The sequence below is a fragment of the Lepisma saccharinum genome, chromosome 8 (genome assembly GCF_977018435.1).
Source record: "Lepisma saccharinum chromosome 8, izLepSacc3.1, whole genome shotgun sequence".
Lineage (NCBI taxonomy): Eukaryota > Metazoa > Arthropoda > Insecta > Zygentoma > Lepismatidae > Lepisma > Lepisma saccharinum.
The window spans coordinates 34,907,192-34,921,567 of NC_139236.1; the positions used below are offsets into that span (position 1 = coordinate 34,907,192).

At 35.7% G+C, this 14,376-nt stretch overlaps 1 protein-coding gene across 2 annotated transcripts in view; it reads right to left on the bottom strand.

The window, feature by feature from the left end:
• Window positions 1–375: 375 nt before the first annotated feature.
• Window positions 376–14,376, bottom strand: part of LOC145990930 (uncharacterized) — a 44,777-nt gene continuing 30,776 nt past the window's right edge. For both annotated transcript variants that reach the window (XM_083126468.1, XM_083126470.1), the window contains exons 8-10: window positions 6,882–7,080; window positions 2,518–2,633; window positions 376–893 (exon numbers count right to left, since the gene is read on the bottom strand). In XM_083126468.1, the coding sequence (XP_082982594.1) occupies window positions 735–893; window positions 2,518–2,633; window positions 6,882–7,080 (474 nt within the window). In that variant the 3' untranslated portion in view covers window positions 376–734. The remainder of the gene's footprint in view (window positions 894–2,517; window positions 2,634–6,881; window positions 7,081–14,376) is intronic.

A 14,376-nucleotide genomic window follows, 5' to 3' on the forward strand; every position in this document is an offset into this window, starting at 1 on the left:
TATCGTGTTAACTCAATTTTAAAAGGAATGTGGGTTATCAAGTTTTACTCCCAAGCAGCTAATTTATAAATTGGATGGATCGATTGATTTGGTTTATTATACTTTGCTTTTCTGGCACTTTTGGCTAATCGCAAAGATAAGGATGAGTGATGATACAACGAAATTGATGAAGGGACTCTCACAAACACCCACGCCCAGGCCAGGATTCAAACCCAGAACCCCTGGCATTATAGTGGGCTATGCTAACCACTCCACCACGGAGGCCGGCATTTATAAATAGAACAGAGAGTGCTGAATATATTGTGTAAGTAGTCTTTAGCAGCTTATCTGTCCATAATATTTGTTGCCAAAACAAAATGGAGCTAAAAGACATAGTTGAATAAATCATATTTATTCCCTATAAAAATATACATTTTAAATCTACTCTGAATTCCCATAAAAAGTGTGAGTTGTAGTAAAATAACTGGTGAGAAATAAATATACATATATTTTTAAGTGATTCTATAAAACAAGGACAATTTTTATTTTCAAAGAGCACTAAAATTGGACGAGCAACACATCACACCTTAAAACTATATTTACAATTTCCTTGCATTCAATTTGGTTATAATAGATACACCAATTACATACATCAATTTGCATGCTTGTAGACACTTATTACTTGTAACTGTTCTAGTTTTTCTGCTCAACTAAGTTGAAACAAATATTTTAAACATAGAAATGATTTCTGCATTTCACTTTTCAAGCTTCTTCTTGCCTGCAGAAATTTCATAAATGGCCTCTCTTATTCTCTGGAGTGATCGAAGTTCATCTTGTGTCTCCTTCACTTGAAGTTCTTTCTCAGCGATTGTCTGCTCTTGACTTTTACACAACAGTTCCAAGGAAGCCACATCCTGGGAAAAAAATAACATAACATATGTTTGGTACAACTCATTCATTTCTGTCTTTAGTTTTGAGTTTTAAGTCTACTTCTTGCACAGATATGCTAATCAGGACTGTTTTATTTTTATCCTATCCAGCTTATACCATTGGCACAATCCTTGTATTTTGGTCTGATGATAGTAGTTATAGTGGAACCCCGACTTTACGTTCCCAGATTTTTAAATTTTCCCACGTTATACATTCAAGCTTGATGGTCCCAAATTAGTAAAATGCTATAATATTTTCCTCGAATTAACATTTTCCCGCATTTTAAGTTTTTTCAGCTTGGTCCCCTGAAAAATGTAAAATCGAGGTTCAACTGTATCATGTTGTAGTTTAGGTGCATTTGTTACTACTGTCTAATTTTGAAAATGTGGAATCTAAGTGGTATTGGAGATTACCAGTTCAATTTAATTACAGGGTGTCTACCAAAATAACAAATACAAAATTCTTGACATTTTCATGACTTTTCTTTTTTCTTTTTCGTAACATTAATTTAATTGCCCCCTACTTAGGTATAGTTTGAAATGAAGAAGATAGACATCTTTATTCAATGAAAAATCCCTACCATAAGGTCGGTTAAGATGGAAACTGAAGCTGTACTTTAACAAGAGATTTAGATTTGCTTTAATTATTAATGTACGTAAAAATTTATGCTTCAGATTTCATCCTGGATGGGAAATGGCCACATTACTTTATTTAATATTTTTACAAAACTTCACGAATACAAGAATGTAATTCTTAAGAAAACAAATGAACAAATCTTAACCACAACTGAATACAATTTTAGATTTCCAAATATTCGATTTTATCAAACTCCAGTACAGGTATATAACAATGAAAATTCATGATACTGTAATAAAAAAATATCTAAAAAAAAAAAAAAAAAAAATCTTGACCTCGAGCATATCATCTTGACTTTTCCTTGACATTCTTGACTGGTAGACACGCTGCTCAGGATTTGATGTACAATTGCTGTGCAACGTGCCTCCACTGGGAATCAAACCTGGCACTCCTTGCTTACAGGGTGACAACATTACTACTATACCATCTTTGAGGATGACAATTCAACACTCTCGACATGTATGTTCGGAAATTGAAATATTACCCTTTTCTAAAAATGTATTACTCTGTTACTCTGTACCTTGCAGAACTTTAATTTCGTGTACGAATACAAAATACTTCAGTTTACATTATAACTTACAAAAACTGTAAGTAATTTTCTTCAAGGCATTGATGCCAATCCAAAAATATTTAAAAAATCTCTAAAAATTGTTTTTATTCACCATTTTTCTAAATATTCAGTAAATGACAGATATTAATGCTGAAAATTCCTATACTCTCCCTGCTGGCATTGTTATTAGTTTCATTACAAATTTTAAATAATTTAAATATGGAAATATCCATTTTTATACTATCTTTAATTGAAGATATCCACAGAAAAGAACACACCATTTCTGAATCTGTTACATACTCTATACTGTAGAATGCTCTCTGAGCTTATTCCATAGCTTACGCATACTTGCATGGTTCAACATTAGCAAGTATCTTTCTACTTGAACTAATATATTATGTTAAGCATTTTAATTTACTTACACTTTTAAAACTGTCAATAGCTTTGCACAGCTTTTCAATTTCCTTTTCTTGATCCTCTTTCTCTTTTTCCTTTTTCCTCACTTTCTCTTCCAATCTTTGACCTCGTAAGAACAACTCTGCAAAAATAGAGGGAGAAAAATATTGTGCTCTCTATATCTAGAAAAGATTCATACTTATGCCATTTTTCTTAGATAATAATAATAATAATAATAATAAACATTATTAAAAAATATTGTCCATGTAAAAATATTGTAAAGGTTTTAGATCACCACGGATCCAGACAATTTGTTCATTATATCCAAAATTCACAAAAACCAAAATGCCTTTCCTTAACTTGAATTGAGGCTAGTAGTAACATGTTATGCTTGGACATCCTAATGTCCACTTTTCAAAACTTTTTGTGCCACTTTTGGCTAATTTGCGAAGATGGGGATGAGTGATGATATGATGAAATAGATGAATGGACACTTACAAACATCCAAGCTCAGGCTGGGATTCAAACCTGGGACCCCTGGTGTTGTAGTGCGATGTGCTAACCACTCCACCACGTGGGTGGGCAACTTAACTAATGAGCAGAGCACACACAGCCACATGCTGTACCTCACCTCGAACACATGTTTCATCATCACCATAGTCACAACCCCACACTCTCGGCCTCCCATGTTCAGTCACTGTGTGGTACCGAAACAAAACCAAACAGAGAAACCCCGTTTCTTCATGTCTTCAGGTTAATATACAAAGGTTTCTTTTGAAGTACTGTGCTGTACTTACGATGCTAACAATGATAAATTCTTACGGACATTTCATTTTTCTATGTTCGCTACAAACAAAATTTGTACTGTATTTGGGTTGGGACTAGTGATTTAGGTTCACCATAGGCGCCGACTCCATGGGACTTAGGGGGGCTCGAGCCCCCCCAATGTTAATGATGTGGGGGCAGAGCCCCCCAATAATTTTGCTTAAGAGGATCTAATGTATTATTTTTCTTCACTTGTAAAGTTTACTCTGAATTTTGCCACATGAACTTAACTTTAAATACACATTTGAAATGTTCTATACCATCAACTTTGGGGGCTGAGACCGATAAACCATCAACTTTGGGGGGGCTAGGACCGGAAACAGCAAAACACATAACTTATAACTATATACTAAGTATGTATATAATTATTATTTACTATTATACATGTATTAATCAGAGACATAATGAATTTAGCCAACGACTTGTTAAAGACTGTTTGGGAATCCCCTAAAAGAATGCAAATATTTAGGAATATTATTGATGTGAATGAGAAGGCTGGCCATACTGGACTGCGTCCACTTTGCCCTCGTCGGTGGACGTTGAGAGCCTCCAGTATGCAACAGATCTTAAGGAACTATGAAAACTTTCTCAAATTTCTTGAGAAATTTTCTGAAGAAGATTCTATTCTACTGACGCAGCATTAAAATGTGCTGGATACCTGGAGACAATGCTTCACTTTAAGACATGTTTCTTTCTCTCCCTCTACTGCCATGTGATGGGTCCAATAGAAGAGGTAAACTGTAAGATTCAGTCTCCACGCATTGGTGCTACAGAAGTAGAATCAAAACTAAAATACTTGACTGACATCTTTCAAGAAAAGCGAATGTGTTTTGAGCCGTTCTGGCTAAAATGCACAGAGGGCAAACCGAGCCTCGTTGAGCCAGAATTGCCCCGGCAACGTCAGGTCCCTAAGAGACTTGAAAATCCTGATGCTGCCAAACATCACAAGTTCTACACTCCAAAATAGTATTATAAATCAATATACACTGACGTGTGTGACACAGCAAAATCATGTGTTAAACAAGGACATGAATCTACAGGACTACAAAAAGTAACAGCCGTAGAGAAAGAATGCATCTGAGCTGTGAACAGTTGCACAACAAAGTTTCAGCAAACGCGAGAATTCTTTCGCAAAGATTTGGATGCTGATAGGCTCTCCTTACACATGTCCATGCTTGGTGATATCCCCAAACAGAAGAAAGTGGTTCTAACTACCATGCGTGACATAAGGAAGTTTCTTTTGGAAGACAGCACCCTCCAGGAGCCAAATTCATGATGCTCCTCCACACTGTACCAGTGACGACAGCCACAGCCGAAAGGTCATTCAGTGCTATTAGCCGACTAAAGACATATTTGAGATCTACAATGGGGCAGAAGAGACTAAGCAGCTTAGCGGTACTTCACATACATCAAACTGTGCTTGATAATTTGGACCTGAGACCGCTCGTTAATGAGTTCATAAAAAATAACCCAGTGCGTAGAGCAACTTTTGCTTTATTTTTAGATCATGTTCATATGTTTTTGTTGTGTGTGTCAATTTATATCTTAGTGTACATGCTATTTGTTTTTATTATTGCAAAATTAAATTTAAAAAGTAAAATATTGTAGCAAGAACAAGAAAGTAAAACCATTTTCCTGCGATTTGTGTTAGCATTTATGTAAATAATTAAATAAAACTGTTAAATATTGTTTATTTTATGGGTTATTTGCAACCCATCACATGTCTGTTGCGGACATTAAAACACGCCCATGCCCTCGCCGGGACTCGAACCCGAGACCTCTGGATCAAAGCGGGTTGAGTCTACCACCCAACACGCTCGGCCACCGAGGTCGGCATAAAACTTTTAGGTTGGTCTCTTAATGTAAATACATACTTTTCAATAAAAATGTTAATTGTTATCTAAAAAACAAATGAGCAGACACAATAGACATAAAGAGACTTTGAAACATTTTCTAAATGTTTTTCATGTTACATTTCATTTGCATGAGGAATATAATAGCTGCTTAAAAACTGCTATACGAAGACGTATTTTTTATTTTTTACAAAAGAGAGGGAGTGAGTCATCATTCATTTATTTCAGTGATCAGAGCCCCCCCCAATAATTTTGACAAGTCGGCGCCCCTGAGGTTCACTATAGCTGAATGTTCACTCCTACAAAGTTCACTACATCCAGAAATGACTGTATTATGCTATTCATTATTCTCTGAAGTGAAAGTAATGTAATAAGATTCACAACTAATCTCACAATGAAGTTATCTGCCCTACACACACACAAATTGTGCCCTTCCAAGAAAGAGTTTATGAGTTACAATGTTTCTATCCATTATTTTTCAACTGATATGCATATGTAAATTATCAGTATACTCAAATACCGTGACATGGATATTGTTCTATGCATTCTGTCTATTTAACAAAAATGCTTAATAATATATTTATAATTAGAACATAAACAGTGCAGTAACACCCTAGTGACATTTCACAAACATCCCATTTGTAAGATCCAAACTGGTTTGTTTCCACACCACTGGATCTAAGGACAGGAATTGAATTCTTGTAAAATGTCACCTGTTTGCTGTCTCTTATAAAGGAAGAGGTGACGGAAAACAAAAATAATCTAAGCTCGATTTATTACTAATTTTAGGAACAGTGAACAAATATAAATGATGATGACATGAAAGATAAATGGTTAAACTTTGTTAGAGGCATGCATATTTCATTTTTGACGAAAACACTAAATGCGAAATAACACATTGTATTATTAATTTTTCATGTTTCTGAAAGGTAGGTGTGAGGTGCATTTTCCTACCCTGTTTTGTCATGAAATAAACTGCAAAATGTGAAATAGAATATTAAACATGACATTTAGAGTTTATTTACCAATGCGACACTTTCTGAAGTTTGAATTATTCTGTGATGAAATGCAAGTCATGGAAAATTTACTAATTCTGCTGTAAATATTTAAGAAAAAATGTACCCCTTTATACAGGAATAAACTAAATACTCTGGTAAATACATAAAATATGCTATTAGAAGAAATATGTTTATTTTGTGTAATAAGTGGTTTTTAAATCAAATTTAGGATTATTCACAATTTTAAAACCAAAATGATATTTTATATGCAGCTTTGATCCAATTTTTCGCTGCTATAACACCACAAGTTTATTTTATTTACTGCTTTTGAACCTGAAATTGACTTTTTGTATCGAAATTTTGCTTTTTTATTTACATACCAAAAATATGTGCCTCTAAACATTGTTAATGCCAATATTTATAAGACATTTCCTGACTTCCACCCCACAAAAGAAGATATTGAATGTGAATTTAATTTTGAATTGTTTAATGTGGATAAATATAAATGTATTTATGTATTTATTTAATGCTTCTCCTACAAGAAAAAAGTACTGTATATATTAGTCTTATAATGCTGTTTCATAACATCACATCATAAAATAGCAACCGTTTGTGCAGTTACAAATGCACATGTAAAGGAAATTACAATCTTTACAGAAACATCTCCAGGACAATGCTGTGAACAGAAAGGTTGCATCTGTTCTTTGCACTAACCTTGGTTTGCCGTCTCCATTTCCTTCATTCTGTTACTCAGCAACTTCTTATTCTGCTCATGCTCTTGAATTTCATGCGTCAACGTGTTGATTTGTTCCTGCAAACTTCTTACTTCCTTCTGAGAGTTATCATATTCTTTGGAAAAATCTGAAATCCTTGATTGAAGTTCCTTAATCTCGTGCAACTTCTTCCTCATTTCCTGCAAGAGAAAATAAAGGTTCAGTTATTTTGCCCAGAATGTTCCAAGTATGGAATGATAGCAGCAAATAAATTTGGACTATTCCTTCCTTAACTCTTAAACGCTCGGGCTGATTCCCTGGTGTAGGTCTTAAAGCTGGGAGCTTTTTTAAGCAGAAAGACTGAATGATATTTTTTTATCTTGGAAACTATGAATGCTAGAGTTACAAATGATACCTTGTTTCATTCAGTAAAGATTTTTTCCTTTATCAATTAGAAGAAAAAGAAGGTAATTTTTTTCCTGCAAATTGAACTTTGTCGGGCAACGCTGGGGCATGATATTTCAAAACAGTACCAGCATACAACCCCATTTGTGTGCAACTCGGAGACGGAAAAAATCAAGGTAGAGAGATTATCATCCATGGGGGCAGTCACACCATGGTTTACCGTATAAGGTACAGCAGTGAACTGTTGGTGATATCCAGTTGGTTTCTGCCAGTCAGGGTCATTATTGTTGGTGTCACTTCCGTCGTCCATTGAAGACCCATCTTGTAGGCCCACTTTGTCTCCACTGTCATTACTCCCCACGGTCATGAGGTCACCCTCTTCTGGATCCGCATCCAATGCACACAGTTCCACATTTATGTTGCTCTGTGATATACTGATTCTCCTTGCCATCCACGGCATTAGCGACCATACCTGTGAGAACACGGGTGCCCCAGCTGGCTGACAATTAAGGGTTAAAATGTTACCTCTATATCAGCAGATATGGATACATATTGACACTGGCCCAGTCGTAATTTGTAAATGACCAAGCAAACATAACTTGGTGACATTCCGATAACTAGAACATTAATGTTCCATAAACAAAATTATATTAGTTAGAACATTGCATTTATTCATATTAGGGATGGATGTTCATACCCATAAAGTAATGACACCAATAATTGATATTTATCAATGTAAAACTGTTAATGTTCTATGAAGAACCTGAATGGTTCATTCACCTTTTTTAAGTGATGTATGTAACCAGGTAGCTACAACAGATTGTCTTACAAAATAAACTTCAAATCTAGCCATAAACATTCTAAAACTACTAGGGTATGAATCAGGGTTGACCCAGCCTAGTTTTCCCCATGCGGGTTTTTTCAGAAAATGTTGTAAATATTGCTTTAAATAATTGTGTGGCTCTAGAATTGTCAACAGTTTGAAGACACTTGTAAAATAAAGGCTTAGCCAAGCTTATAATACTCAAAATAATTAATGTGGTACAAGTCACAGTGGTTTTTTTCAGGATATTTTTCTCAAATCATGATAGAAATAGACTTTTAACAGAAATAATATGAACATATAACCAAGAAACAAAAATCAAAAGGGTCTGAAATATTTAGATAAAACATTGAAGGAACAAAGCTTATAATTTTGAAATGTGGTAGCACTTTAGATATCAGGGCAAGCCACATAGTTTCACCTGTGACGATCAACTTTTACAATAATTTTTTCCATGTATAAAACATTACAAAGGAGAATTGAATACATTTTATTGAAATGTCGTGAAAGTAGAATAAAGTTAACTATGGTATAATTAACCTTTTGAGTCCCAAGGCCATTTTCACAAGCAAGCCTCTCAGTCCCGAGCTGATTTTGAGCAAAATGCAGAGTTTCAATTAAATGAGTGTAGATCGGAGACTAATTGCCCTACAGAGATGAGTGATATACCGTTGTACGCGGAATGAACCAGAGATTCAGACTATATGAAATTTATGCAAGTTCGGCGTATATATGGAGAGGTAAAGGGGGGAAATCCCCTTAAAATACCTTTCTTAAAAAATGGGGTTTCGCCCCCCCCCCACCCCCCGAAAAAAAGGATATGAAAAGTTCAAAATGCACATAGAAATTATCGCTGGCATGTAAGGAACACAAAAATATTTGCATTATTATCATATGACCAATGTAACTTGAGTTGTACATCCCAAAAAGGAATGGTCGGCACGCCACTGATTCAAGCTTCAAAATGCAGCGGTACCTTGAAATTACTTTAGCTCAGAGACTATTTGCCCTGGAGATATGAACTATATACCGTTGTACGCAGAATGAATCACAGATTCAGACGATATATAATTTATGCACCTTCAGCGTATATATGGAGGGTGAAAGGGGAGAAATCCCCTGAAAATACTTTTTTTTTTAAAAAAATGGGGTTTCGCCCCCCGCACCCCGAAAAAAAGGATATGAAAAGTTCAAAATGCACATAGAAATTATCGCTGGCATGTAAGGAACATAAAAATACTTGCATCATTGTCGTATGACCAATGTAACGCGAGTTGTACCCCCAAAAGGAATGGTGGGCACGCCACTGATTCAAGCTTCAAAATGCAGCGGTACCTTGAAATGACTATAGCTCAGAAACTAAATGCCCTAGAGATATGAAAGACATACCGTTGTACGCAGAATGAATCACAGATTCAGACGATATATAATTTATGCACATTCGGCGTACATATGGTGGGGGAAAGGGGGGAAATCCCCTAAATACTTTTCTTAAAAAAATGGCATTTTCCCCCGCACCCCCCCAAAAAATTCAAAATGCACAAAATGCAAAATTTATGCAAATTTGGCGTATATATGGAGGGGGAAGGGAGAAAACCCTCAAAAATTATTTTTAAAAATTGTTGAAATGTTTGAAATTTATATTTTCCCTTGAAAAGAGAAGTCCCTTTTCCCGCCTTTTCACCTCCATTTTCATGAAGAAAAAAAAAGGTGCAAGAAACATTTCTGTTAAATACATGTGTTAGGAACAATATAAAAAAAATCGAAATTCTAGCCAAAAATAGAAAAGTTATAACGTAAAAACTACGACCTTGACACAGCATCTCGAGCGAGACGCTTGGGACCGTGAGGGTTACAGTTGGGTATCTCGTTCGAGACGCTTGGGATTTAAAAGGTTAAATCAAACACTTTTCAAATGAATAATTTCATTTCTCAAAATTTAGTATGCGTGGAAACGATCTGTTTTCTTCCCAGTGCCTTGCACTGAGACAGTGACCCCTCCCTCCTTCCCTCCAGTTCAATGCATTGATTGAACACAATGGGTTGCTTGCCCATGTAACATAAATGTTATTTGTGATTAGGAGCATAGATACCCAAGAAGTCGAGCATGCTCAAATCTACCACAATTTATTTTTCTTCTTAAAAATAAGAGGTGTCATACTCAAGTAAATAGAATGCATACCTATACTTTCATATTTTGACATTTCGAGCTTTGTGCATAATACTTTCAGGAGCATTGTGACATTACTTGCACTGTAAATTCACAATAAAATTATCGAAACATAATGCACGATTTTGGAGACGCATGGGTGGGGTGGATGGGCAAATAAAGACAAGTCACCTATTTAGTGACCATGATAACATGTAATGTTTCTGCAGCTAGAAAACTTGACAGATTGCAATGGCATTACATTTGAGCGAAATTGAACAATGTGTTTCAAGATGGTGAATGAAAAACTGATTTTACTAATGTTGCACATGTGCATGCTCTATACCTATGCTCTCTTTTTCCCCAAAACTGTTTACAATGCATTTTCGGAGTATATGGAACTAAACTCAGTTATTGTAGATAATCCGTCGGTCCGCAATTTTGCAGTCAAACTTTTAAAATTATATTTCATAGTTTAGGAGAGGAGTGGTGGTAAAATCGCAAACATACATTTTACCATAAATGTAAAGCTTTTGAATTGCAATTTTTAGAGTTACGAAATAACTTAAAAGATTGGTGTCATATTATATTTGAGAAAAAAATGTCACCATGTTTAAAGACGGTGGACAATTTAACATGATTTGCGAGAGCTTTAAGTTATGCAAATATTTGAGGTTAGATTTTCGTAGATTGAGAAAACCAAGTCTCAGCTACGTTAGGACATTGCTTGAGTTTGAAGCTTTTAATAAAAACTCTGTAATATAGTGTGTGGGTTAGGAAGGGTGGGGCAAAGTCACCAATTTTGAGACTACGATATCTGTAGCAAATTTTTAGTTTTTAAGCTGAAATTCATGTCACACCAAGGAAATGATTTTATTTTGCATTTGCATTTGTTGAAAGCATTTCAAGATGGTGGATGAAAAATTTATTTTTCATATTCTCAGGTAGCTCCAAATTCTGATGTCACTTTCAAATATCTGCGTAAACTACATTTTTGGACATTAGGAAAAGATACAAATATTTTAGGTCATTTCTTAAGTTATGGCTTGACAATTTCTTTTTTTTAACAATATAGTGCATATGTACCAGGTGGTTCTAATTAAAGTGACGGTGTTCAGAGTGGTACAGCACGGGCTGTAATGAGAGTAGCAGTCTGAAACTTCGTAGATATGCTAATGAAGCAATTCGCTCGCGAATTATGCAAAAAAAAAAAAAAAAAAAAAAAAAAGTTCCAATTCTCGCCACCAGGGTAAAAAATGGCGCTGTAAGCAGTCAAAACGTGGAATTTTCCGTAACTCTGACGTCAAAGTCGGTGACATTGCCTAACCATTGTGTGAGCTCCCTGGTTGTTGTTGGTGATGCTTGTTGCTTTTTCCTTTAGTAATGTTCATGTAATTCGAATAGTGAAATTGTAGCGATATTTTATTACAAAGAGTATTGTTTTCTGCGATTTATAGTGTTTTTCCTGTAACTATACCAAGTTTTGACTGCTTACAGCGCCATTTCTTACCCTGGTGGCGAGAATTGGAACTATATATTTTTTTTTTCCCCCATAATTCGCGAGCGCATTGCTTCATTAGCATATCTACGAAGTTTCAGACTGCTACTCTCATTACAGCCCATGCTGTACCACTCTGAACACCGTCACTTTAATTATAACCACCTGGTATATTGGGATCCAAATAGGGGCCACTAATGTTTTGTCCATGGGAACTGTTAGTTTCATAACAACCAGATGTTTTGAAGGATGGATACAGTATTCCATTTGGATGAAATCAGTCAATTAAATATGTCAGCCTTATAATTTTGGCATGGTTAATACACAGAAGAGATATTTAAACTTGAAACATCCACAAAAATAATGGGAAAACAAAACTGTGAACAAACTGTACTGAAGCGGATTTAAAAGTGTGTGTGCAGCAATTGTATGTTGTTTAGTAGGTAAAGGTAAAGTTCCCTGTGCATATAGCACAACACCATGAAGGCACATTCAGGGGATATGGGTGTAGGGCCTGAAATATTCTTGATCTCGGTCATTTTGGAAGTGATGTGATCACAACCAAACTCCGGCTGCCTTTACCCCCCAGGACCCATTGATTTGAGGTGGGCAAGTTTCAGAGCTGCTTTTTGCAGGGACAAGACCGGGAAAAATCCGACCTTAGATCACACACCCCAAGATTCGAACCCGGGTCTTCTGCATGGCAGTCAGCCAGCCTGTCTACTATTTTTAACATTCGTAATAAAAGTAATAACCCTAAGCAATAGTATCCCCCTTTTTCTCTGTATTATCATTGGGACAAACATCCACATCTGAACCAGGATTCGAACCCAGGATACCTGGCATTGCAGCATGCTGTGCTAACCACTCCGCCATGGAGGTTGACTAAACCACCACAGCTATCAAGTATTAGTATAGTATTGCAAAGCGCAACCCTGGGAACTGATCATAGATATGTTAACTGTTACGCCATCCAGCCAGAGTAGAATCAAACTATTGGTCAAATTTTTCAGAACATAGTATTTTAGACAATTTAATCATTTGTCCCGCACTGTGGCTGTGAGGTCATGCTTTGTGCTCTGGCTATGGGACGTGTGCAGGTTTAAGTCTCCTTGGGAAAATGTAACAGCTTTTCTCCTGAGATTTCGGCCTGTGTATGAGACTGGTAAACACTCACCATCATGATTAAATTGGGGAGCTACGAATGAGTAGCGTAACCCGGTCATGAAAACCTACGACGACGACGACTGGGGGTTAGTCGTGCTGACCACACATCACCCCGTAACCGGTTGCATGATCTCCTGCCTCAGAGTAGGATCAGGTGGGAGTGTGGCCGGCAGTCGGTAGGTAGACCTGGCCACTCAATGGTCTGTTGCGGCACAGGTTATGTATGGTTTTAGTTTAATAATTTCAAGGTGTGAGACCTTCATTGTCAATTCTCAACTATGTTAACAGAAAATATTAAATAGTTTTTGATTCAGTGAACTAAAACAATACAAATTGAATGTTCCAATATATTACTATCAGGGAAAAATGTATTTCATTTTTAAAATATATATATTTATAAGCATAACCTGAAAAAAACCAATAAAACCCAGTTTTGCCCGGGTTTTATCTGACAAAAATGCCAACCCTGGTATGAATTGTATTTATAAAAACAAAAACAAAATGAGAATTTTGGACTGTTACAAGCTATATATAAAAATATTGCATTGGTTAAATTATACCAGCAATTTTACTGACAAATCAACACAACAATATGCCTATATTGGCCAATACCAATGGAGTACTGACCTTCGTGGCCAACCTGTAATTCATATTTATAACTCTTTTATTACATTACTATATACAAGAGTCAGAAATACTTGCTGTGTCATATTGTGTGTTTGACAGTGCCCTGAAGCTCTTTTGTTTGAAGTATTTATTGCACAGTGTACTTTCTTTTCCAATTACTCTTAAACAAGGAAATCCTGAGTTACTCAGTGGACTGAAAAAATATTTACTTAGCCATAAATAATTTTTCTAACTTTTGTACCAGAGGCGATTCAGTATCTCACCCATTCCAGTGCCATGCACTGAGGAGTAGCAAGTCTACCAGTGATAGATCACTCAATCTTACAGCTTTTATAAGTTATTAATTGCAATATTTATTATTTATCTAAGTTTTTATGCAACATTGATTTTCAAATTGCTTAAAAGTAAATGTAAAGAATGTAAATCTTTCACCACAGTGTTTGTCACCTAGTAGATAAGCCTGTAGTACAGTTAACTACTCTCTGCTGGTGATCAAGAGCTCTGTTGCCAAATTAACAATTTCTTGACTTAGAAGTATTTCAGGCCGGTCAGATAAAATTTGGAGAAGTGTACATAAGAATAAATATTTGTATTTTTTGAAATTTTACATTATTTTTGTGCTACTTTTGGTTTTTCGCGACTATGAGGAAGACTGATAATCAGATGAAATTGACGAATGGACACTCAAAAATGTCCAGACCAGGACTCAAACCGGGAATTTTGGTGGTGAGATAAAAAGTTGACCACTTAAAATGCTGTCAGGCTTTACCAAATTTTCGCCTCTAAAGAAATTGCCAAAACTTTTTTCTCTCAGTTATTGGTTCAAT